The 24,892-nt window shown below is 45.2% G+C and overlaps 1 protein-coding gene across 2 annotated transcripts in view; it reads left to right on the top strand.

The window, feature by feature from the left end:
- Nucleotides 1-24,892, top strand: part of CUX1 (cut like homeobox 1) — a 275,245-nt gene that overhangs the window by 177,808 nt on the left and 72,545 nt on the right. Inside the window, exons 10-15 of one of the 2 annotated variants that reach the window (XM_084272881.1) lie at nucleotides 8,183-8,287; nucleotides 10,852-11,040; nucleotides 17,167-17,225; nucleotides 21,975-22,023; nucleotides 22,961-23,057; nucleotides 24,169-24,840. In XM_084272881.1, the coding sequence (XP_084129007.1) occupies nucleotides 8,183-8,287; nucleotides 10,852-11,040; nucleotides 17,167-17,225; nucleotides 21,975-22,023; nucleotides 22,961-23,057; nucleotides 24,169-24,840 (1,171 nt within the window). The remainder of the gene's footprint in view (nucleotides 1-8,182; nucleotides 8,288-10,851; nucleotides 11,041-17,166; nucleotides 17,226-21,974; nucleotides 22,024-22,960; nucleotides 23,058-24,168; nucleotides 24,841-24,892) is intronic. The other variant, XM_084272882.1, reaches the window with a different exon arrangement.

The following is a 24,892-nucleotide window of genomic DNA, read 5'->3' as shown; positions in this document are numbered from 1 at the left end:
GTTTGACTGCCAAAGCTCAACTGGAGTAACCGATAGTTACACTGATTTACACCCGCTGTTAGGGTTAGGTGGGTGCAGGTGGTGGCTTGGAGTTACCCTTCAGCTTGAACATCCTGAGAGATCTAAACCACTACTAAAAGGACAAGAATAGTCCATGAGAATGGCTGGTGTACCTACACCTGCCTCAGAGGAGCCGTGAGCTCCACAGGGAGTAGCTTCAGCAGGGGTGTCAAGTCTAAAGCCGATAACTCCCACTTGCTTTAGCGGTGAGATGCACCAGCATCATCTGGGAGGAGAGATGGAGAGCAGTGGGCAGCTGGGGGGCTGCTATCCCTCCCAGGTTCTGTCCTCAGCCCGGAGGTCTCGAGTGGCTTGGGTCTGTGAAGGGCTGAAGCCACCACACGGCTCACTGCAGTGGGAATGGCTCATTTTCATTTCCTAACCCACCAGCTCAATAACAAAAATAACCTGAGAGTTCCATGAAGATTTAATAATCCTGTAGTTTGGGGAAGGGACTCGTTTTATTAAGATTTCATTTTGCACAATAAATCACTGCATATTTTCTGATATGCTAGGAAGTATAATAATAAATAATTAAAACTAAACTACCCTTACTTGTCAAAATAAATGTTTTATCATAGTTTGGGATACAGCATCTTTGAATTTTTTATTGTTTGATTCCCAGAATATTATCATTTCCAATCAGTGAAGTTAATGAAGCTCCAGTGGAGTTCTCTGCACTTGCAGCAGTTACAGCTGTGTGAGTGTATGTTGTACACAAATATTTATGGCCAGCACTTTGCTGTACCTGTTCAAGTTTACATCTTTCTCCAAAGTGTTTATGGCAGTAGTGGTGAATCTTTGGGATCGCAGAGTTATTCAAATGAATTATCTGTCTGTTTCTGCCCTTCATCTGGCAACCTGGAGTCACCCAGTTGTGTGTGAGGAAAACTGAGGTTTCTGTTGAAAAGAATTAATTCCTACATTGTGAAAACTGAAATACTTCAGGGTATTAAATAAGGAGAGAGAAGCAGGCTCACTTTAAGGTTTTAATATTGAGTCTGATTGTGGTTTCGTGTCATTGATGTGTCCAGATCTGTTTAATGGCTTTATACATTTAGCTCCCATTTGTTAAAAAGAAAACAAACCCCCAAAAAGCCCCAATGGGATTTGTCATTTGGGCTTCCTGAAAAAAAAATGTAATTTTTCACTTATAAAAGATAAAGAGGAGAACTTTGGCTAGAGCTGGTTGATCCTGGGCTGTTGTATTTGAATCCTGAAGAGGAACTAGATCTGAAACCCACTCAGATACAGGCATCCTTAGATTCTGGGAGCAATATGAGAATGCAAACATAAGACATGTTTTTTGGTGGACTGTGTTGTGAAAACTATAGAAAAAGATATATTTTTGTTCTTCTGTGTCTATGCCATGTTACCCCTTTGGAAAAGCTGAATGCTCGCACTGGTTTTCTTTCTGTCTTCACAGTGCAGATAGTGCTCCCAGATTTCTATTTATTTTTACTGAGGAGAGAAAGTCAAATATAGAAACTTCTGTTATCAATAAAACAAGAACAACTGTTACTTTAAAAATACATAACTATTTATTAAGGAATCTAGACTGAATCAGTGTCATTTATTCCACAGGAATGTAGTTTAAGGTGTGTAGAGAAAGCATTAGTGAGTTTTTGGAACCAAAGTGTCACTAACATGGCCAGCTGGTCCAGGGAGGGATTGTCCCACTCTGCCCTGCGCTGGGGAGGCCTCACCTCCAGTCCTGGGTGCAGGTTTGGGTGACAAGAGGGACTCAAAACTGTTGGAGAGTGTCCAGAGGAGGGCAGTGAGGATGGGGAAGGGTCTGGAGGGGAAGTCTTACAAGGAAAGGCTGGAGTCCCTGGGTTTGTTCAGCCTGGAGAAGAGGAGGCTGAGGGGAGACCTCATGGGGTCTGTGGCTTCCTGTGGGGGAGTGAAGGGGCAGGTGCTGATCTCCTCTCTTTGGGAGGAGAGCCTCTCTCCCAGGGTTAGAACCCGAGGGAATGGCATGAAGCAGTGCCACGGAAGATTTAGGTTGGATGAGTGAAGAGGTTCTGTATTGAGAGGGGGGTCGGGCATCGGCACAGGCTCTCCAGGGAAGGGGTCACAGCCCCGAGCTGGGCTGAGGTCTGGAAGTGTCTGGGTGATGCCCTCAGCCCCAGGAGGCTTGGCTGGCCTGTGTGGAGCCAGGAGTTGGACTTGATGGTCCTTACAGCTCAGAAGATTCTGGGATTCTATGATTAAAACAGATAAACCAGTGTCTGCCATAGAAGTAGAAAGAAACCTCACCGAGGCATTTTAGCAGAAATACTGCTGTCAAGATTACTTGTTATTTTATTGGGTCTGGTACCTTCTACCTCCTCCCAAGTCACATCGGAAAACAGGTTGGAAAGATATTCCCACTCAGTGAGATTGCCATAAAATATGTATGGCCTTGAGTGGCAGATGGGAGAAATTCTGCTTGTTCACTTAGCAACAGAAATGCAACAGAAAGGGGGTGGTGCAAGTGCTGCATTGAGGGGCTTCACTTGGACCCACCAGCATACCAAAATGGGTGACAAGGCAGCCCTGTGCCTGTGTGTCCAGGAGGAAGGGTGTTTGTCTTGACATGACTCCTTATTCCATGCCAAGGCCAACACAGATGCTGCTGGAGTAGTTGTTTTTTGTTTGAGACTCCAGTTGCAGAGAACAGGATGCTCTGCCACCACGGTGTGCCCTGGCTGAATGCGGCACTGCTGTGCCTGTTCACAGTGGATGATGTCATGCACTTAATCCTGTGATCTCACTATCGATGGGGAATAACAGCATTTCCTTTAGAAAGCTCACTGAGATCCTTGCACAGAGGAGTGCTGTATAAAGGCAAAATATGGTTAATATTATTTTCATGCAAACACAGGAGTTTCCTGTAAACCCTTGGCTTTCGGTCGGGAATACATTTATCTGGCAGCCTCTCAGTGCGCCAGGGAGGTGCAATAGCCTGAAGACAAGAATGAAGACAACCCAACATCTTCTGTCTGTTGGAGTTTTTTTCTTTTCTTTAATGTAATTCTTCATTGCTGGAAAAACAGAGGTGCCAGAGCCTGGAAGAGTCTTTTCATGTCACAGGTTCTCTGTTGTTCTCTGAAAGATTGGGTCATTTAAAGGTTTTTCAATAAATTTTTATATCTCAAAAGTAAGAAAATTAAAGCACACTGACCCAATGTGCTTTAATTGATCTCGTACTTGGAGGAATGTAGCGTTTGCAGCAGCTTGCAATGAGTATCAGCTTCAAGCGCTTAAAACCGACCATGGTGATTACTGCCATAACCAGGCTCATTAACTGCAGAAGAATTACTTGGGATAATATATACTCCTAACCCATAGGAAGGTTTTGCCACATGTAGCACTGATTTTAGGATGTAATAAGGAGGCATGGTTTGGCTGGTGGAACTTTAAGGGAAAGGTTATACTTTTTTTGCTTGTAAGTATCTCGTTTTGCTATTCACACCGCTGGTCTTTGATCAAATTAACATTTTACTGTAAGTAGAAGAGCACTCGGTTCATGCTATTCATTATCTTGTCAGGAAACAACGAGAATCATTTCCACTGGATATATTGTGTAGGGCTTTTTTTTCCCCCTTTAATTGGAAAGCGCGCAGCAGCATTACGATCGTGACCTCCTGGCTGCACTGTGAGCAGTACAATATTTACACGCTGTATTAAGGAGAACGAAAGTATTTTGAAATATTTTGTTCCCAGGGAGGTAGCTCAATGCTCGATACAACAGCAGTAAGGAAATGAGGAGGAATTGTGTGACTGAGCGTTTCAGGTGGCGCTGGGTTTGCGTGGTCACTGTCAAGGCCGGTTGTGGGACTGCCACTGGTCATCGTGACTTTTCTAGGCTGTGCGTAGTTGATTAGGACTTAAGAATCATAGAATGACTTGGGTTGGGAATGACCTTAAAGATCATCAGGTTCTAACCCCCTGCCATGGGCAGGGACACCTCTCTCCAGACCAGAGCCTTGAAGGCCTCCTGGAAGCCTCATCCAACCCGGCCTTGAACACCTCCAAGGCGGGGCAGCCACCGCTTCCCCAGGCACCCTGTGCCAGGGCCTCACCACCCTTGTAGTGAAGAACTTTTTCCTAATATCCAATCTAAATCTACCCCCTTCCAATTTAAAACCATTCCCCCTCATCCTATCACTCCAGGCCCTTCTGAAAAGTCCCTCCCCAAAAGCAAAGAGTTTTAGCGCTGGCTGATGAAAAACAACTGTACTGCGACATACATACTTCTTAGCCAAAGTGGGATAGTTTCACTCAAAGAGAAGGTTGTGTGAACTTCCCAGTGGCTCCAAGTTGTGCAAGATCACAAGGGTTTAGCCATTTTCCATACTGGGCGTCTGTCTCTGGCTGCACTCTCTTTTCTTAGTTCAGGAAAAATTGTTCAACCATTTCTAAGAACAAGATTAGGGAAAAAAAATCCAATTTTCCCCACATGTTAGGAGTTGTTCTGCTGTTTTGGTGAGGAGCCTGCTGTGCCCGTATTTAAGAGAAGGGGCTTGGCATTTGGTGAGGGAGGGTTTGTCTTTTTCTCAGGGTTGTATCTTCTGTTGCTTCAAGTAGCAAAAGCAAAAGGAAAAAAAAAAAACCAACCCAAGTTTGGCCAGCCTATAAGTGTCTGAAAAAACCCCACAAGTTCACACAGACCCAGCAGAATCTGGTTTGAATTTGTCAGCTTTGATGTCCGTGCCTGTCCCAAGCACACTGCAGTCTATCGCTGCTCTGGCTGGGGGAACGTTAGCCAGCCAGGATTTTCTCCTCATGGTTGCAACTTTGATGGGAGTGCTGGGAGGGGAGATGTTCCTTCAACCTGTCCCTGCCATGGTGAGGAGACGGGCTACGTCGGCGTGAGAGCGTGGAGACGGGATTTTGTAGTGGGAAGGAAGGAGAAGGAGCAGGACGAGGCTGCTGTGAGGAGCTTGGGGGAAGAAGCAGCGGAACAAGGAAGGAGGAAATTGTGGGGGTAAGACACGTTCTGGAAGTTTGTGTGTGTTCGTTAGGTCGTGGGCAGTATGAGGTTGGTTCAGCCTGGCATCAGCTAAAGGCACGGTGAGGCTCAAGAGAAGACAGAACAGTGCTGAAGGGGACAATGTGACAAGCAGAGTGGGGTGGGAGGCAGAAGGGCAAAGCCAGAGGTTTTGGCAGGGGAGCAGCACCATGGCCACTGTGTGGGGTCTTGGGTGCTGGCAGGCAGGTGTGACATGGCCAAACACAGCCTGTGCCACATGGTGAGGTCAGGGTTGGTACCGCCATGCAGAGCACCCGAGTGGAAGTAAGTTGTGGGTCTGGGGAGCACGGTGCTGATCTCTCCTCTTTGAGGACCAGGGATAGAGCCCTAGGGAACCGTGTGAAGCTGCAGCAGGGGAGGCTGTCGGGAAGAGGTTCTGTACTGAGAGGGGGGTCAGGCACTGGCACAGACTCCCCAGGGAAGGGGTCACAGCCCCGAGCTGGGCTGAGGTCAGGAAGCGTCTGTCTGGACGATGCCCTCAGTGCCCTGCTCTGGCTTGGCTGGCCTGTGTGGAGCCGGGAGTTGGATTTGATGGTCCTTATGGGTCTCTTCCAGCTCAGGAGATTCTATTATTAAAATACATAAACCAGCATCTACCATAGAAGTAGAATGAAAGAAAGAAAATTGGGGGGGTTGCGTCAGTGCAGTCATTAACTTTCCAACACACTGAGATCCTTTGGTGGTGGAATCCAGAGCAGATCCCGTGAGGAAGCGATTAATCCTATCTACAGAGGAGGGTGGGATTAGTTTGCAGTAAATAAACCACAGAGGTCACCCAGGGAACAAGGAGGACAAAGCAAAATACCAGTTCACAGAGTGATACTCATCCTGGGAGCTGAATGCAGCCAGGGGTCTCGTTGGGCAAAGCCGTGGCACGTTGGTGTGTGCCCAGCCTGCCTCCCACCCGGGGTGGCTGAACGTACCTGTGGCCTCGGGGTTGGCTTCTCAAAACTTCTAAGTGCTCAATTTTGAAACAGCACTGTTCTTTTAACAGGGTTTTGAGTGCACTGTATAATTCATACCGCAATAGCACCCAAAAGCGCTTTCCAGACACTGAATGTGTCGATAATTCTGGCTCTAAAAAGCTTCCATTCTGGAAAGAGGAAAAAAAAAAGAGAGAGAAAAAATGTGAGGAGTATTTCCCAGGCAGAACTCCCCAAAGTTCCTGGTGATGCATTTTTCACGACACGTGGTAGCAAGCCTTGTCCCACATTATTCCCGGGGTTACAACAGGTGCCCCGAGGTGGCTGGGGGGGCTGCGCAGGGAGGGCAGCTGACAGCTCTCTATGCAGATGTAACATCTATTAGCAGTACCCTGGGTGGTTTGCTTGTGTGCAGGCTCAATAGGTTCTCCCAGCGCCGCCGCCGCGAATGGAAACCAGCAGCACAATGGCTTAGGGCTGCAAAACCCATTACTTCACTTAGCCAGTGATGGGTTGGAGAGCGAGTACCACAGAGTAGCAACTCGTCCTGCCTTGCTGGAGTTGCTTACCTGGTATTACATCAGTACATGTACATCCACATCGAATACAGTGTGAGCAGATCATTTCTCTCCATCCCTATTGTTAGCTTCGGGTTTTTATCCTGATATTACCCAGCTGCATAAATTATGTGAACTTTGGCTTTTTGTGCCTTTTTAATGCCACTACCACTTTCCCGTGCACACAATAGGTTGTGCCCCGTGCTCTGATTATTAGGACCATGTGGCTGCACTTTTTACAATTAATTTTAATTACAGCTGTAGAACCTATGTGAAATCATTTAATATAATGTTGTGAGCAAATAGTGCAGCTGATGCGTTTAGGATTTGATTGCCGTTCGTTTGCTGATTGATTAAACATGCAGGCAGAGCCTCTGCTTCCAGGAGCGAGTCAGAGACCCTGCGCACACACAGGGACGTAGGGTTTGGATTCACTGTTTTAGATGACTTAGGTTTTCTAGAGGGTCAGCTGAAAAAGTGGAGCCTGGCAGCTCTGGCAGCATAAGAATGAATTTATTGCTCAGTAAAGGAAGGGACCCCAATGTAAAGGGTGGGAGTTGGTCAAGAAAAGTTTCGGCTTTGGCTGGTGGCAGTTGGTGGGTTTGGAGGAGCTGGTGATCGGTCTCAGAAGCGGGGATAGAAAATGCTTTGAGCTGTTTTCTGCTGGAAGTGCAGCTTGAGTTGTGATTTGCATGGAGCAGCCCGGGTGAAAAACTCATTTTTCACGGAAGGAAGCACTGTGCTTTTGTAACAATGAAATACATTTTAAAAAGAGAGAGAGAGAGAGGAGAAATTCTGTCCAGGAGGAGTATATACTGTAAAAACAACCAGGCTTTGTTCCGCTCTTCTTAACAGAAGCTTGTACACAGCTTCGGAAAGGACTTTGCTGCTATTTATTGCCTGAAGTTACTGATCCATCTGTCTCTACCCAAACTCTTCTAGAGACAATCTTTCTTCATAATTCTGTCTTTCTCCTCTCTATTATTATTCAATATCTGCATGGGAATTTTGCCTGGTGGCCAAGTCACAGGCTTACCAGATACTGAGTAAACCCTCGGTGGTGGGTAACTGATCTGTGCAGAATTGTCAGGTTAGGGTTAAATATTGTTGAATAAATAGACCTGCTGAAAGAACAGAATCTAACAATTCATGTTTTGGGAAATAATTACTGAAGAAAAGACAGCCCACAACATTGTATGTGTGTTAGAAAGAATGGTCAGAATATCTTTTAATTCAGCATTTACCCGTGAGAATTGTTCCCATGAGGAACCTTGCAATAAAATCTGCTTGGTCTATGAGAATAGAAAGAAATTGAATAAAAAGACTCCATTTCCACTTGTATTTATTCAGTCTGGGAAATTCAGTGGGCCGCAGCATTAGTATCAGCAGGGGATTCCTTGCTCCTAGCGTTAAATTACTGTCATAATCGCTCAATTATTTCTTCCTTGTACTGTTTAAAATAAAAATCCATCACATTCTATGTTTTTTTCTAACATTTATTAGGTTGAGTGTTTAGGAAAATCAATTATATTCAGTCAGGCATGAATTGATGAATGTTCTTGTAATAATTGTCAGTTGTTAAACTGAATGTACTTTCTCTTTTCACCCCTTTTCATTTCCTTCAGAGGGCAGAGGTGGCTCAGAGAGAGGCAGAGACCTTAAGGGAGCAGCTCTCGTCAGCTAACAAATCTCTCCAACTTGCTACGCAGATCCAGAAGGCACCTGATGTGGTGAGAGAAAATATTTACTGACTCGTACAGGTTTCTGACGTTCCTGCAGCACGGCTCTTTCGATTTATGCTCACAGCTATAAAAATACCTGCTTGGAGTTGTATTTTATGGACTTGTGTTCTTCTGGGACGGCGGTTGGGTTAAACTTCTCAGCGGGTTGGTGGCTGCAGGAGGCCACGGGAAGGACAGAGGTCGCTCTGCTCTGTGGTGGCTGGGATGGTGATCCATGGCTCTCCACAGCTGCTGGTCCAGGCAGAGAGCAGCAGCTCTCAGAGATGGTTGGTAGAGGGAAAATAAAGGCAGCACTGGGGTATAACAAAGCCGTGGTGCCTCCGTGGGCCATCAGCAGATGCCTGCCTGGAGGGCACGGCTGAGGCGTGGAGCTTCTGAGCGAGGGGACCAGCCTTGCCCAGAGTTGGTTGCTGCTGCCTGCCTCTCCCTGGGTCTTGTTACTCTGATTTGATGGGCTGTCAGCGGAGCCAGAAATAAATCCAGTGTCATTCTGGCTTTCACCGAATCCATCTGAATCAAGAATTTCACCTACAAATCCAGTAACAGCCACTTAGAAAATGGAGGTTTCTGGAAGGTTGGGCTGGCTGTGTCTGACCAAAGTGGGCAGGCTGGTGTGGGGCTGGTGCTGCTGATGCTGCTGGTTGGACCTTACGGGCACAGGGTGCTGTTCCAGGGCTCCAGCTGGCCCTGGGTTAACAGGTACTGCAGATGAGCAGGGAGATTATTTTGATTTTTGTTTGCCAAAGGAGAAATAGGAGTATTTAAATCTAAATATGCAATTAAGTGAAATTTAGTCTACTTCTAAGCAGCAGATTTACCAAACAAAAGAAATCATGCTCCTTATATTGCTTTTTTTTTTCCTTGCAAGCCATGTACATGCTTGACACTGATACTGGAGAAACACATGGTTGTCTTTAAAATACATTTGCAGAGAATGAGCAGCACACCATAAGCCCTCCAGATCTGCTTGGCTGTCTATTAATACAACCCAGTATTCTCCCTGAGAAGTCAGAAGATAGACAAGCAGGCTGCAAAACAAAAAAAAATAATAAATAAAAAGCCTGAATATCACTTGTAACTCTGAATTACCTGCCTCTTCCTATCTCATGTCCTAGTCTTATCATTATTTTAACATTAGGTCTTTCTTGTATTTAATAGTACTTCTGCACTTCATTTATATTTAATATGACAACTACTGCAGGATGAAAATGATCATTATCTATCTTATTTCAGACTCTACGTTCTAGTCTCAATAGGCACAAGCAGCAGATGATTATACAACTTGTGATGTTTCATGCAAGCAAATTAGAGGTTTTTTTCAAGTTAAAAGTATAATTCAGTGTAATAGGAGAGCGTTGTTAACTGCTGTTCGTGCGTGTAGCTTTCTACGAGATACAATGGGGTGTAGTCACTGAGAATCAAGCTAAGTGCTTCAAAGATAAGGAACAGGTATTTTGTTGTGCCTGTGTTTTCCAGAAAAGAGGGTATGGAGTATGTTTCAGTCTGCTGCAATGTCATCCTGAATTGTAAGGAAAGTGCTTGGGTGACAGCATCGGTGGGTTGAATTTTCAGCTCGTTCGCCGTAGGATCTTTGGTACGGTGCTTAGGATCATTGTGTCTCTCTTGGTAAATGGATCCTTCCCTACTTCACTGGTGTTTTCTGAGGAACAGCCATTAACCTTTGTAAGAGGCGTATTAGGCTTGTTAATGGAACGTGGGTTTGTCACTGGGCTGCCTTGTGCTCCCCAGATCCCCACAAAGATTTCCTTATGTTGCTCAGGGAAGAGAGGTTTAGAGCATCCTGATGCATTACAGCTGTGGATCTTTTAACACAAAAGGAGACAGAAGACATGGTACAATTCGTCTGTTTTCTTTTCTGAATAGATCCTACTTTCTTCTTAACTTATGTGTCCTCTCTTATTTCTTGTCCTGCTGGGAAGTCAGTCTAGTAAGGAGGTTTCCAGCTTGAGGACAGATTCTGCAGCTGTGGAAAATGGGAAGAGTAAAGATTCTGATGTAGGAAAGGGAATTTCTGAAAGCAGAGAGCATAGGGAGGATGGCCTTGTCTTAACAGCTGTCACATCTGTCTTCATCCCCATGGAGGAGAGGCTTCAGTTGCTAGCAGTAATGTTAACAGCAAACAATCCTCATGTGAGGAGCAAATGCGTTGGAAGCAGGACTTTGGGGCAATTCCTGACAGCTCTGCCTGGAACGTGTGGCACGCATGCGAAGAGCCAAAGGCACATGACTCTGCCGTCCCTGATTAAGAAATTCTGCTCCATTACTTCGGAATATTTTATCTGATTAGTATTTTGTAAGCACAGATTTTCATAGTTGTCAAAGCATTTGGGCTATTAATAATAAATGGATCTAAAGAGAAATCCCTTGACTTTCACGGCTGCATCTCTCCAGTGCACTTAGGAAATCTGTTCTCTCTGTTACCCCTGTTTTACCCAAGAGCTGTCGCAGGGAGTGGAAAGGTTCATCGTCCAGATTGATGCAGTCAGTCACATTTGTTGATTTATGTGGTCTAATCCTGTTTTCCACCCTAGGAGCAGGCCATCGAGGTGCTGACACGGTCCAGCTTGGAAGTAGAACTGGCTGCGAAGGAGCGGGAGATCGCCCAGCTCGTAGAAGATGTCCAGAGACTCCAGGGCAGCCTCACCAAGCTGCGGGAGAACTCCAGCAGCCAGATCTCTCAGCTGGAGCAGCAGCTGACTGCCAAGAACAGCACGCTTAAAGTAAGGCTCAGTTCTGTGCCCCGTGGCTCTCCCACCATCTGACTGGTGTTCCGGGGTTGGGTTTTACTGGTGGAAGCTTTCCGTGGTTCTGAGCACCACCAGTTTCTGTGGTGGTTTATCCAGAGGGATCAGAGGTTTGTTTGAATGGTTAGCTGGCTCTCACTGTTGGGAACTTCACTTTTGCAGAAGGTGGTTACCTTTGAAATGAAAACCACCAACAAAACCCAGTGTGTATCTGCCATGATACATAGTGAAAGAACTGAACTGAGAAGGCACAGAAAATCCTCCTTAGGCTTTAGAAATTCCCATTCCAGTGACTGGTATTGCAGACTGGCCAGGAGTGTTCATCATGCTGTGGTCTGTCTTTGAATTTACATGCTGCCCCTCCTTCCCCACTGGAAGAGGGCAGTGTGTCGTTCAGAGCACAAACCCTGGTGAAACAGAGACACAGAGAGAAGGCTTGCTAGCCTTAATGACCATTTAACTATTTTTTCAAACTGTATACTTGCCCTGCAGTAATTCCCATTTACAATTAGCAGTCCAGTCCTACACTCATTTGCATACCAGTAAAACCAGAAGAAACATCTAGCAGTTTGAGTGACCCTTTTACCTTTTGCTTTACTGTCTTTGTGTGCTAGCCCCCACAGTTCTGATCTATCAGTAAGCATGAGAAATGTTTCCTGACATGTGTTATGAATCAGTTTCCTGTAACTCCTGCCTCTTTCATTGTTCTACCATCTATGAGCTTCGAAGTGTAAACAAGATAAATTTATCTATTCCATTAAAGACTTCATAGTTTTGCAGGTTTTATAGTCAGAGTTTTTTGAAAAGCAGGAGGCTGATAGCACCCACTTAGCTCTGACTGTGCCGTGGGTAGCTTTCCTCTAGTGGAGTGATTTACTGTTCAATTGAAACTCTTACAAATTGGTCTAATTCTGACATTTTTTAGTGGTTACTAGTTTTGCTCTGAGGTAGCGTAATTTATGTGGGCAAATACCTGTTAAGGATGAAAGCCAGAGCGTCGCACTGAGTGTGCTTCTGGCGTGTTTCAAGACAGCCTTCCCGAATCTTTATGAAAATTCAGCAGAGCAAAGGAGATCTATTAGGTTCCTGTCTGACAGTATCAGTCTCTGCCCATCTGTCTCCACGTGGGCACCACTCTTACTGAGGGAGGAAGGAGCTGGCCTGGTTTTGAGGGACACGGTCAGCTGCCTACGCCCATGATAAAGGGGATTTTTTAATTCTGCATAAAGCCTGGTAGGAAATATCCTGAGTCCTTGCATTTGACAGATTTTCTTGGAATAAAGCATGTTCCTGTTGAGGTCAGTATTAGTTTAGCCATTAACTTCAAAGGGAACAGGATCATAGAAATGACAGAGCAAGTCTTTGATTTTCATTTCAGTAATCTCCTTCCATTTTCTCATAGGCTGGCCCAGCTAATGCTCTGTATTTAGGTTCCTCTTGGTAGAGTCTGATGCAGTGACTGAGTTGATAAGTTTTCAGTCATTCCAGTCCTCTTTCACCTTATTTGTTGCAGTATAAAAATACTTCAAAACACATGCTTTTCCCCCAAAGGGCTGGGAGAACCCATGTCTGAGCTCTGTTGTACAAAGACCCACATCTCTGTGGTGGTGTTGATGTTGTGTTTGATCAGAGAGGAGTTGCTCCTGAAATAACAGATTGTAGTGGTTGCCTCCACAGAAAAATGACTCGCAGTTTCACAAATTACAGCAATGTTCTCAGACCATATCTTGGGGGAATTCTTTAATACTCTATGACTTAATGAAACAATACAGAAATACTTTCAAAATTATTGCTTCTTTATCTTCATCTGATCTAATAATCAAAACATGTCCTCTAGTAACAAGTCTTTTCTAACTATAATTATATTAACCCTTTGTTGCTGGGAGGTAGAGCTTCACTGTTACCCAGTTAAAATGCAACGGTGCTGCGTAGCAAAGAATCACAGCATCACCTGGGCTGGAAGAGACCCTTTAGATCACCGAGTCCAAGCACAGCCTAACCCTGCCCAGCCCACCTCAGGATCATGTCCTTAAGCACTTCATCCACATGCCTTTTAAATCCCTCCTAGGGACAGTGACTCCACCACCTCTCTGGGCAGCCTGTCCCAATGCCTGACAACCCTTTCAGTACAGAAATTCTTCCTGATCTCTGACCTAAATCTCCCCTGGTGCAGTTTTAAGCCATTTCCTCTCGTCCTATCCCTTGTCACTCAAGAGAAGAGACCAACCCCAACATCTGAGGTCTCCCCTCAGCCTCCTTTTCTCAAGACTGAAAAGCCCCAGCTCCCTCAGCCACTCCTTGTGGTCAAGACCCTTCCCCAGCTTCATCGCTCTCCTCTGGACATGCTCCAGCATCTCTTCCTGTAGCAAGGGGTCCAAAGCTGGACACAGCACTCGAGGTGTGGCCTCACCAGAGGAGGAACTATCACTTCCTTACACCATTCCTGACACAGGCCAGGATGCCACTGGCCTTCTTGGCCAGCGGGGCACACTGCCAGCTCCTGTTCAGCTGGCTGTCAACCAACACCCCAGGTCCTCCTCCGGGCAGCTCTCCAGCTGCTGTGCCTCCAGGCCTGTTACATTGCCTGGGGTTCCTGTGACCTGGCACAGGACCCGGCACTTGGCCTTGCTGAACCCCATGAAGGTGGCCTCTGCCCATCGCTCCAGCCTGTCCAGGTCCCTCTGCAGACCCATCCCGCCTTCCAGCAGAGCCACACAATTTGGTGTTGTCTGCAAACTCACTGAGGGTGCACTCAGTCCCCTCATCCAGATGATTAATCAAGATATTAAACAGGACCTTTCTTCACCACGTTTCATTAAGTACAGGCTGCTTAGTTCCTCACTCTACACTAAACTGCAACGTGAGTCTGATGGGGTTTTTAATGTTTCAGCCCCCTTCACACAGCCCATGCTGATAACACAGGAATGATTTTTTTCCTTTTTTTTAAAATAACATAAGAGGTGACCCAGCCTTTGCATGCTCAAACTTGGGTTCCCTCGCACGCCAAACGCCAGGCGACCCCTTAGCGGGGGATATTAGCGTGCAGAGGTGCCACCAGGCCACTCCTGCTGCCCTCTGGCTCCCCGTGTCTATGCGCTGGAGGATGTTCAAATGCATTTTGTCTGAATTAACCAGGTTGGTATTTAGTGCAAGATATTAGTTCCTCCACATTGTCTCTCAGCTTGAACCTTTGTTAGACCCCGTTCTGTGCGTTTTACAGGGTTCTTTGAGACAATTACCATACTAATACATTTTAAAACAGTCATTGACTGGGAAGATGCCAAGTGCCTAAATGGTCTGCTTATGTACGGGCGTTGCATTCTCAGTTGTTGGTTTACATTGTTTAGCAAAGTATACATTTAGGTGCAGGTTTTCCATGGCAACAATCTCTATATTAGGTACTTGAGAATGATGGATGTGTGTGGCTTTTATACAATTCAGAGTAAAATATTGCTGGTTGCCATACTGCTCTAACAGCACACAAGTACCCGAGCGTCCAAACAGCTTCCTCTGTCAACATTTTTATTATTATTCTTTTTAACCTACAATTTCCAGAAATACTTCCAGGGTATAGCATATCCTTGTACAGAATTACATTTAATCCAGATTGCACTGAAATGGGGATCACTTGCTTCTCAGTGTTTTCTGTTTCTATGAAAGGCTTGTTTCTTAGCATATCCTTGCAGAAGTAACCAGCATGTTGATCCATGATATTGCTTGTTTTACATTTATACCAGTGCTTTTTATACTGAGGACTTCTGTAAATAGCCAGTTACCCCTACTGTAAAAGCTAATCTGCTTTTAGACCCCAAAAATGTTAGGAGTCACAGGGTTAAGGAAGAGGTAAATCATGGAGCTATTGTGGTTGGAAAAGATCTTAAAGATCAAGTCCAGCCATCAACCTCACATTGCCAAGCCCACCAAACTGTTGTGTATCTTTGCTGGAAGATGTAGAGAAGCAAAAAGCAGCCAGAACAGCCAACGAGAACTGAAAGATGCCACATGGTTAAGCAGGACCCTCCCATTGTCCACATCAAGTTCCAGTCATGACACTGAGTCTCCTCCCCAGTATCAAGGGCTCACTGGCTTTAATTTAAAGATCCCTCTCCAGTCTTAGTGATGTTGAAAAAGCCTGGTTGGGTTCCTTGTTACCATAACTGCATTTTGCTCAGTGCTTGAAAAGCTGCTTGAACTTGGGGCATGGTGCAGCTGACCCTGGGATTATGTGTGATGCACTTGTGTATAATGAGATTTCAACACACGTTGGAGGTTGTCAGAACCTCAAACATCTTTAATATTTGTAGGATTTTTCTGGTCACATCAGCCAGGATTTTCATAGTTACATCAGTATAGGGGCCAGAATACCTGTAGCACTGTGTCTGCTTTATAAAGCAGTCAGTTCTCCTTAGAATTCCAGTTTGTAACTGGAAGTTGGTAAAGCAGGTCATGTTCAAAGAGGTTACTAAAATTTCCCCTGTATTTTTCCAAGTAAAAATCATTTCAGCTCAAATAGGCAATTTTTCAAATTTTTCCTCTTTAACACAGTTTGAGTGACTGCAACAAGTTCCTGTTGGCCAAGGACGTGAGGGCACACCACCTTTTAAGAGGCTGCTTGTTTCATCAGTGTCCCATAGAGTGCAAATTCCACATGTAACAACAGTTTCTGCTTTCCTGGGACATTTTAAATGGCTTTGCTAAATTTACCCAAGTTCACAGTAGCCCTTCCCTGCCTTCCTCCTGTGCTCAACGTGCAGCCCAGGAGCGGGTGTAAGATCTTCTTGAATTCGTTTCTCAGCTGAAGGCAGTCTCTCCTGGACATAAAGTCCTATTTTTCTTTTTCATGTCATATATTCCTCTCCTTTTCAAAGCAGATGCTCTGGTTTTGAGTATGACCTTGTGTTATTTCTGTTTCCTCTGACCTTTGGGACCCTGTGCCAGTTTTAAAACCAAAAATTAAGTGAAGCAGAGCTAGCCTGAACTTGCCATGGAAGTTCTGTTCCTTCCCTAGATCATGTGTGCCTGTGCTAAGCAAAGAAATCATTAGTGGGAAGTGAGTGTGGCTTCTGCAAGCATCACAGTGGCATCAATCACGTATCACTCTGTTCTGAGGCTCCTGAAGCACTTATTCTGTAGTGCTGAGCACTGTTGGGATCAGAGGCTCTTGGGTAAGGTCCAAAGATGTGACATCATGTCATGGATTCTGTTAGGAACACATTTCAACAGGACAAGGGGCAGTGGACACAAAGTTCCATCTCAGACGCAGTCTGCGGGTGACATAGCACTGGGACAGGCTGCCCAGAGAAGTTGGAGAGGCTCCTTCTCTGGAGATACCCAAAACCCACCTGGACAAGATACTGTGCAACCTGCTGTAGGTGACCCTGTTTTGGCAGGGGGTTGGACTGGATGATCTCCAGAGGTCTCTTCCAACGCCTTCCCCTCTATGATTCTGTTTGTGGCATCTTCTCCCTGAAGAGAAACCATTGAGATCGCCCCAGGTCGGGTAGACCTGAGCAGAAGGACCTGCAGAGTTGGTCTCAGTGCTTCGTCTCCAGTGTGTAATCGTATCAGCTATTGCAATCAGTAATGCTTGTAAAACGACTCGGTGCTGCTGTTTTGTTTGGGCACGAGACAGTGTAGAAGCCTTAGAAGCCTGAGGCATTCAGGCAACAACTTCTGCCTTGGTTTTATGTTTTTTCACGTGGGTAAGGTTACCAAGCGCTGTCATATTACGAGTACACTATGTGCCAAAGCATCCTGCTTGTTTACTCCATTTATTAGCTTGGTAAAAATCACAGCTGCCCTATTTTTAATGCCTTCTTCCCCAATCTCTTTATTGAACACGTGAGAGTGACGTGGCAGACAGCCGAATTGGGACCTACTGAATTCTGTAATGCTTGGCACTCTGTAAACAAAGGAAGAGTGAGGTATAATTGTGTTTACGTTGAATTGGTTATAGTTTGTTTTCTAATATATGTAAATTAGGAATGAGTCATTAACCCTCACTTGTGCACTGCTGTATATATGGAATAATTTAAAGATGATTTTGAAAGCCGGCAGAAGAAAAAAATCTAAATAATTAAATCCATGTTCTTTCTTTTAAAGCAACTGGAAGAAAAACTGAAAGGACAGGCTGATTATGAAGAGGTTAAGAAAGAATTAAAGTAAGTGTTAAATGCTTACATAATTTTCTCACAGACTGTAGTTTAACAATGCTTGTTAAATGAAGCCACAAATCTGTGTTCTTGGAACAATAAAGAATTCAGTCAAAACCACAAAGATGGGGAAATGGGGAATATTGGCAGAAATTGCATCCAGATACTGCTGTATCTGTGAGTACTCCTTTTTGTTGCGGCAGAGAATCCCTATAGTAAATAATACAAGTGTCCATGAAGAAAAGATGCCAAAGCTATTGTCCACCAAGGGTAAGAAGTTTGCAAATCTCTGGTATTCCAGGTGGACCTGCTCTTTAAAAATCCCTAGCCAACAGCGGGATGTAACGTGGACAGGGAGTTCAGGGCAGGGCCTTTGGCCATACATCACGCCTTTCCTGTGCTTTTACCCGCCGGGGTTCAGCACCTCCCATCTTAATGCTGGGCCTGTTTTGCTGTGTAGTTTGGCTAATATATTGTGGTTTTAAACTAAAGCCACAAAACAGCCTCTTACAATTTCAGTGGGGTTTTTAAGAGAGTTTAAAGAGCCTCATTTTAAACTATAACAAGATAAGCTGTCGGGTTCGGAAGAGAAGTATGTTTTGTGTCAAGGTTTCAATAACTGCAAGAAACTCCATCTCTCATCGTTGTGGCGTTTCTGTGCATACTTTCAGAAGGACTGAAAAAAATGTCCCCTTGTCTAATGAGGTATTTCAGATGAGGCTGGTAGTCATGTGCTTTTGTTTACCCGTCCCTGGAGAATATGGAAGGCAGTTTGGCTTTGCAGGCCCCACCGCTGCCTGGCCCAATGTGCTGTTGTAGTGAAGCCACGCTGGCTGCGGCCTGGTTCCCTGCCGGCTGCGGCCTGGTTCCCTGCCGGCTGCGGCCTGGTCCCCTGCCAGCCGCTTCATGCCCTGGTATAGAGTGAAAGGAGTTGTCCATTTCTTTGGTCGTTACACCTGAATATTAACCTGGTCTTGTGGTTTTAGTGATGGGGAAACTATGCCCGTGTTCTCTCTGGAGTTAAGGAGATGCAGCGACAGATTTCTGCTGGTTTTGATGTGAAGTGGTGAATGGGAATTAGGCCACAACCTTCAGTCTCCTACACGTGTTACTAAAATGTGAATGAACTGAAACAGCAAATGAGTTTTAAATCCTACCTGGTTTAATGCCTTTTACTTGAGATACTAAACTCGTTTAGATCCCTGTATTCCTTTTCCCAATGCTGCTTACACAAGGGCATGGATGGGAAGGGAGGTGAGAGGTTCGGGAGAAGCCATGGCACAAGAGTGCTCATATGGTGCTTCTGCATGTTCCTGTCCCTGTGAGAGGAGCCTGCAGTGAAGTATATGGAGCATCTCCTGGAAGTGGCCCTTGTTGGGTACCAGCAGATTAATTCTGTTCTCCTGGCTATTACAGATTTTATATCCGAAATTCATGGGTGACATTGTCAGGGCAGGTGACTTTGGAGGGGCAGACAGCTAGCTTGGAGGTGGCCTGGGGTCTGTACACTGCATGGAGGGTTAAGACCCTCCCAGCAAGCAGTGAAGATGCTTACAGTGCTGCATCATCACAGCAGCTCATTCATGCCACCCTCTCTGCTCCCCTGTGGTCCAGATGTGCCAAAATCTAAACATGGATCACCTGAGAGCAACAGGCTGAAATGAAACTGTGAAGTCGGTAGCTGTAAATCTAGTACCCCTCCTCCTGAGTCCTGCTGTGCCTGCACAGATAAAAAGGAGCTGCTCATAGCACACTCCAACACAAAGGAAAAAGATATCTAACCAGTAAGGAAGAAAGAGAATATATGGTTGTTTTGGGGGTGTTTTCCTTCATCTTCCCAAGGGTGTTAGAGGCATCCTAAGTTGAGGGACCACAATATCAGCCAACTTCTTACCTTGGATGTACTTAACTGGGTCCGCATCAAGACCTGGGATGGGAGAACTCCTTCCTTTCTGCATTGTTTTTGGTGCCAAATGTCTTTTAAAGCTATATTTGAGATCTGAGAGTTCTGGGTGTCCTTTCAGTTCCCTCTCGAGTAATACGACAGTGCTGGCCCTCCTGCCTTTGCAGTCAGGATCATACGAACAGAAAGTCGAAGCGTCCCAAAGCTCACTCGGCTTCAGAGTGAGGTCTTTCAAGTCACCTTAGATGTCTGGATCCAAGGCACAAGATCATTCCTTTAAAAGACAGGTGACTGATCTTGAGCAGCAGATAGTTTCGAGATCTCGTGGGCTGGTATTGCTGGAACCCAAAGGGGAAACATTTTGCTTCCTCGTATTCCCACAGAAAATGTCTTTTTTGTGACACATTTGGACACTCTTTTTCACCATGTTTAATTGTTACATTTTTTGATAAAATGAACCTGCTGTAGTGAATATGCCTCCAAGGGCAATTCAAGATACCATCAACCTGGGTTTTAGTATATTCTGGGTTCTAAGTGTGTAGGAAATTACCTGTGAAATTGCTAGAAAGCTATTTCAGGTAGCAAAGAAATCCACTTTAAATAGGCAGAGGTCAGTAAGTGTCCAGCCGGGGTTTGAATACACATGACTGCACCGAGCACACTGAAAAGAGCTGCTGCAAGGGTCAGGATCCTTCCCCCTCCCACCTGGCAGCAGGGGCACTGACCCAAAATGCCTTGGTGAAGCAGCCTGAGCGAGCGGCAGGGCACAGCAGGACCAGTGCTCTGAAGTCTGGCTTTTGGTCCTGAGAACCAGATATGCACACTAAATCCTTCCAGGCTCACTTTGAGTTACAGAGTAGTTTTAGTCTGGTTCTGTAGGCAGCACGTTAGTGGTCAGAGTGTGTCAGCAGGCTCCTCCGAGAACAGGCAGCTCCTCTTGGTTTAAGTGTCACCCCGAAGGAACCCGGTTGTATGCTCCAGGACTGCTCTGCATGGCACACCCGAGCGTGGTAAGTGGGGAGTACTGGGAGACCCACGTTGCAGCTGAAATGGGAGGAAGACTGATGATTTGCCACGTGATAATTCACTGTTACAAACTGTGTTTTTCATTGCTGGAATGTAAGAAACGGTAATGGTTACAAGTCATTGATCCTGCAGGACAGAAACAGTTACCTACCAGTGACAGGGGTTTTCCCTAGACATTTCCCTCTGTGCATTCACCTCCCCCAGCACCCTGGAGTCCTGATAGAAGGAGCTGTGCCTCTACAGAGGTGTCCCATTGCTTTCCCAACCTGAGTAACCATCCCCATGATGTCAGCATGACATCAGGACCTCGAGCCATTAGTGCACAGCCTCTCTCCTTGGTTGGCATGGCTCTACTAATCACAGAAAAGAGGCACTTTAGCACCTACCTGAGCTGGTGTGCCCATGGAAAGCAGGGACCTGACAGCTTTACTTTATGTGCTTGTGTATTGGATGGTGGCTCTGCCCTGCAGTGATGTCTGCTGGCAAGAGGTATCGTACAGGATGGTGTGTGATGAAACCAATGGCCAGGACTTTGTGACCTTATTAATTATTATAATTGTGGGAGTGCCTGTTGGATTTAATGCTGCATGTAGTGAGGATGTACAGATGCAAAATACCTGAGGCTTCTGTCTCAGAATGACTTTTTTTTCCCCTCTTGGATTTGCTGTGACTTTGTGTGATCTTGAATGAGTCACTGAGAACACTGATTTCCAGAGTGTCACTTAATGGGCATCTAATTCTGGATTAATGCACGGGCAGATTTATAGAGGAGCCGGACGCCTCATGGTCTGCAGCAGTTAGAGAGTGCTGGCAGCCTGGCTGACTCCTGGTGGCATCCGGATCTAGTCCCTACATCTTAATACTGGCCTTCTGCCTTTTTTTGACTCAGCGTCCACATGAAATACATGATTAAACATATTCTCCCTGCCTCACAAAGTTCCTGATGCTTTATGCATGAAAAGTGCTGCATAAACACTATCTATATCTGTTTACGTATTTTTCTTCAACAAATGAATGTTGGCTTTGTACAAGAAGCTGAAATCATTCATTGCTTCAGTCTTCAGAGCTTAACGTCCTGCCTGCAGCCAGGCTATTTAAACAAAATTTATAAGAGAAAGCACAGTGATAAGTTCATGTTCCTGTAAGACTCTGGTTTGCCAGACGATACGACTCTAGCTGAAAGACTTTGAAGGGAGACATCCTCTGACCGCTCAGTTTTTATATAAAATATTGACAATAAGACTATCAGATTCTTCTCTTAACGTACTTATAAATATTTGGATCTTTCATAGTTCTTAAGAAATATTGTGCCGTTGTGTCTTCCCTTTGCCATAGAGCTAGGAGGTTATTAAAATGAAAAACTGTCTTTTAGCCTGTAGTGTCTTGGTCGGGGAGATTATTTGTGCATATTTTCCTTGATATGTGAGCTGGTGTATATTAGATTAAGCACTGTAACTGTGGTGGTGATTCCCCCTGTTTTGTTGCTTTGCTGCAACTTTTTCATTCCCTTCGAGCATCGCAGATAAATTTATATCGCTTCTGACAGCTTAAAATGTTATATCCTTATTAACCTTTAAATTTACGCTTTAAACTGGCCTGGTGGGATTGCATATGGAATGATTTAGATGACGCTCGAGAAAATTTTCTTATCCAATAACTAGTTTGGATAGTTTCTCTATATTCATTATGAGGCTGTGTTACTGCAAGGAAAGTTGTTATCACTTGTAGCGCTGCTGCGCAGTAGGAAATGATAACGTTAATGCTCGTTAGCGCGGTCGCTTTGAAAAGAAGGAATAGAAAATAACTATTTTTTTTTCTGCCTTCCACAGTATATTGAAATCCATGGAGTTTGCACCATCTGAAAGCTCTGGTGCACAGGTACTGAACCTCTCTGTTTCCTTTCTTACTTCAGCAGTTCGGGTAAGGAGCAGAAATGTCTTGTAGTTCGTTGGCAGGGGCATGGTCGGTTTCCTGTTGATGTTGAGACATATGGGCTGATCGTTGTTTTCCTGATGTTCTCTTATGTAAAAAGCTGAACCGAACATTTTTTTGCCTGTTAATTTCTTTTAAGTGGTCAAGGACAAAGCATGAGGTTTGAGCTGAGCTGGAGTGGATAGCCTTAATGCTGTGAATTGAGTCTTTTAAAGTTGCTCTACAGCTACGCTGAGATTTGCATGTTTCTTGTGCTGGCAGTGTGCTGAGCAAGGATTTTAGCATTTTTAAGTCTTTGTCAGCCTTGAAAATAATGTTCACAGGAGAAAACAAACCTTTGAGCACTAAGAGAGACAGAGAAATCTGTCCTGGGGTTAGTTTTCAGTGTGCTTTCTTATGAACGAGGGTTAGACACTTAGTGGAAGGTAAATGGCAAACTTCAGGGCTGATTTTATTGTTGAAGGAATGGTTTATGCTGAAATAACAGCGTTTCAGGGAAATGCTTTACCTGGCTCGGTTGGCCTAGAAGAAATAATATAATCTTAACTCCTATTTTAATCAGATTAAAAGAAGTCTACAGCTTTTAAATTGAAAGCTTGCCAGTGCCATTTTAAAATAAGAAGAATTAAGAAGAATGTTCCACTGCACATTTCAAAACAATGCAGAATTGATAAGTGATTTGCAGTGAAAATGAGAGAGTGAATCTCCTGTATGGCTCACGTAGGAGCACTGAGTGATTCCTGCAAATCTATGCCTGGTGAATTCCCTGGCTGCGTTCACAGCAGCGCTGAGCACTTGTTCTCTTCTTTGGAAATCCTTTTTAGTGCCTGAGCGAGACACTCGATGCTTTTAGAAACAAACCTCCCACTCTGATTTTCTTTAGGATGCATCGAAACCGCTGGAGGTGCTGCTGCTGGAGAAGAACCGCTCCTTGCAGTCCGAGAACGCCACGCTGCGTATCACAAATAGTGACCTGAGTGGTAGGTTGACACGATTTTCGGCTCTTCTGGTTTGTTTGCTGTCTCGTGCAGGGAGGGGAGGGCTGAGCGAGAGGTGGATGTCTGGGCTAATGCATGGCAGAAGGATGAACAGGCGACAGGAACGGTGAATGATGTTTGATTTCTGCAGTTTTATAGGCCGGATAATAAAATAAAACTTGGAGACCTCAGAGAGTCTTTAAAGGTTAGGGAGGAGAGGCATCACGAGATGTACCAAGTGGTAGTGTTTGAGGTCGTCTTCTGTTTTGGGAACAAATTCATTTGTGGCACCAGAAGTCTCTTCCCCCCCCCGCCCCCCCCAATGTTATGCAAAATGTTTGCATGTAGAACACAGTAACCTTCCTGTCCGATGCGCTTAGATACACTGCCAGCAGGGCAGCTTGGAAAAACACTACACTTTCTTTTTAGCGAAGTGTGTTTGTGGTTCAGGGTTCCTAACGTGGGCTTTTCACATCGAGTGGGCACGCTTTTTTAAATGGCAAGTCATGGGATTCCCAGATCCTCGAACGCTTACGGGTTTTGCAGCTGGAAGAAAGTTAAAGGTTGCCACTGGCCCTGGGATTACTGAATTCTGAAGCGTTTTATGACTTTAACTGAGTGATCTTGGTGCATCCACCTAAGGGTGATTCCTTTATTCAAATTGGTTTGGTCCAAAATGTAAATGTTTGCTGCACTTGGGTTCAGTCAGGTCCAACGAGTAATGTCTTGGATGAGAGACAACCAAGAGACTTGCTGTCTGTAACTGCATTTATTTTAAATGTATAACTGCACTTCATGTAACTGTTCTAGTTTTAATGTTTGTAAGGGGGATTCTCCAGGCTGCAACATACAAGAAAGGTGCAAACATGAAATGCATGTTGTTTGTTTTGGGGGCCTTGTTTGGCTTGATGAAATTTCAATTATGGAAAAAAAAGAAAAAAAAAAAAGAAAACAAGAAAAAAACCCAAAACCAAAATGCAAACAAAAACCCCACCTTCATTGGCCCTTGTCAATCTGCACTTTTTCCCTTTGCGGGGCAAACTTTGCATTTTTTTAATCTTGGTTTTTCCCTCTTTGATCCCCCATAATGCATTATGTTTGACCTTCCTTGTAGGGTCAGCCAGGAGAAAAGGGAAAGACCAGCCTGAGAGTCAGCGTCCTGCAACCTTGCCGGCCTCCCCTCCTTCTCAGTTGCTCCGCAACGCGGGGGAGCAGGCTTCCAATACTAATGGTACACACCAGTTCTCACCAACGGGTTTAAGTCAAGACTTTTTCAGCTCATCCCTGGCGAGCCCCAGCTTACCCCTGGCCTCCACAGGAAAATTTGCACTAAACTCTCTCCTCCAGCGACAGCTAATGCAGTCCTTCTACTCCAAGGCAATGCAGGAAGCAGGAAGCACAAGCATGATTTTTTCAACAGGTCCTTACAGCACAAACTCCATATCTTCCCAAAGTCCATTACAACAAAGTCCGGACGTAAATGGCATGGCCCCATCTCCCAGCCAGTCAGAAAGTGCTGGGAGCATCTCCGAAGGCGAGGAGATAGACACAGCCGAAATTGCACGTCAGGTGAAAGAGCAGTTGATCAAGCACAATATTGGACAGCGGATATTTGGACATTATGTGTTGGGACTGTCGCAAGGGTCTGTGAGTGAGATACTAGCCCGGCCAAAGCCATGGAATAAACTGACTGTGCGAGGCAAGGAGCCATTTCATAAGATGAAGCAGTTCCTCTCGGATGAGCAGAACATCTTGGCTCTTCGCAGCATCCAGGGTAGACAAAGAGGTAAGCGCTCGCCGGCCGAGGGTCTGGCCCTATCTGCCTGTTAGTGACAAAT

Source organism: Gallinula chloropus (genome assembly GCF_964237585.1).
Source record: "Gallinula chloropus genome assembly, chromosome: 19".
In the NCBI taxonomy this organism is placed as follows: Eukaryota; Metazoa; Chordata; class Aves; order Gruiformes; family Rallidae; genus Gallinula; species Gallinula chloropus.
Note: the sequence above shows the minus strand (reverse complement) of the source record. Positions and strands in the feature narration are given on the sequence as shown.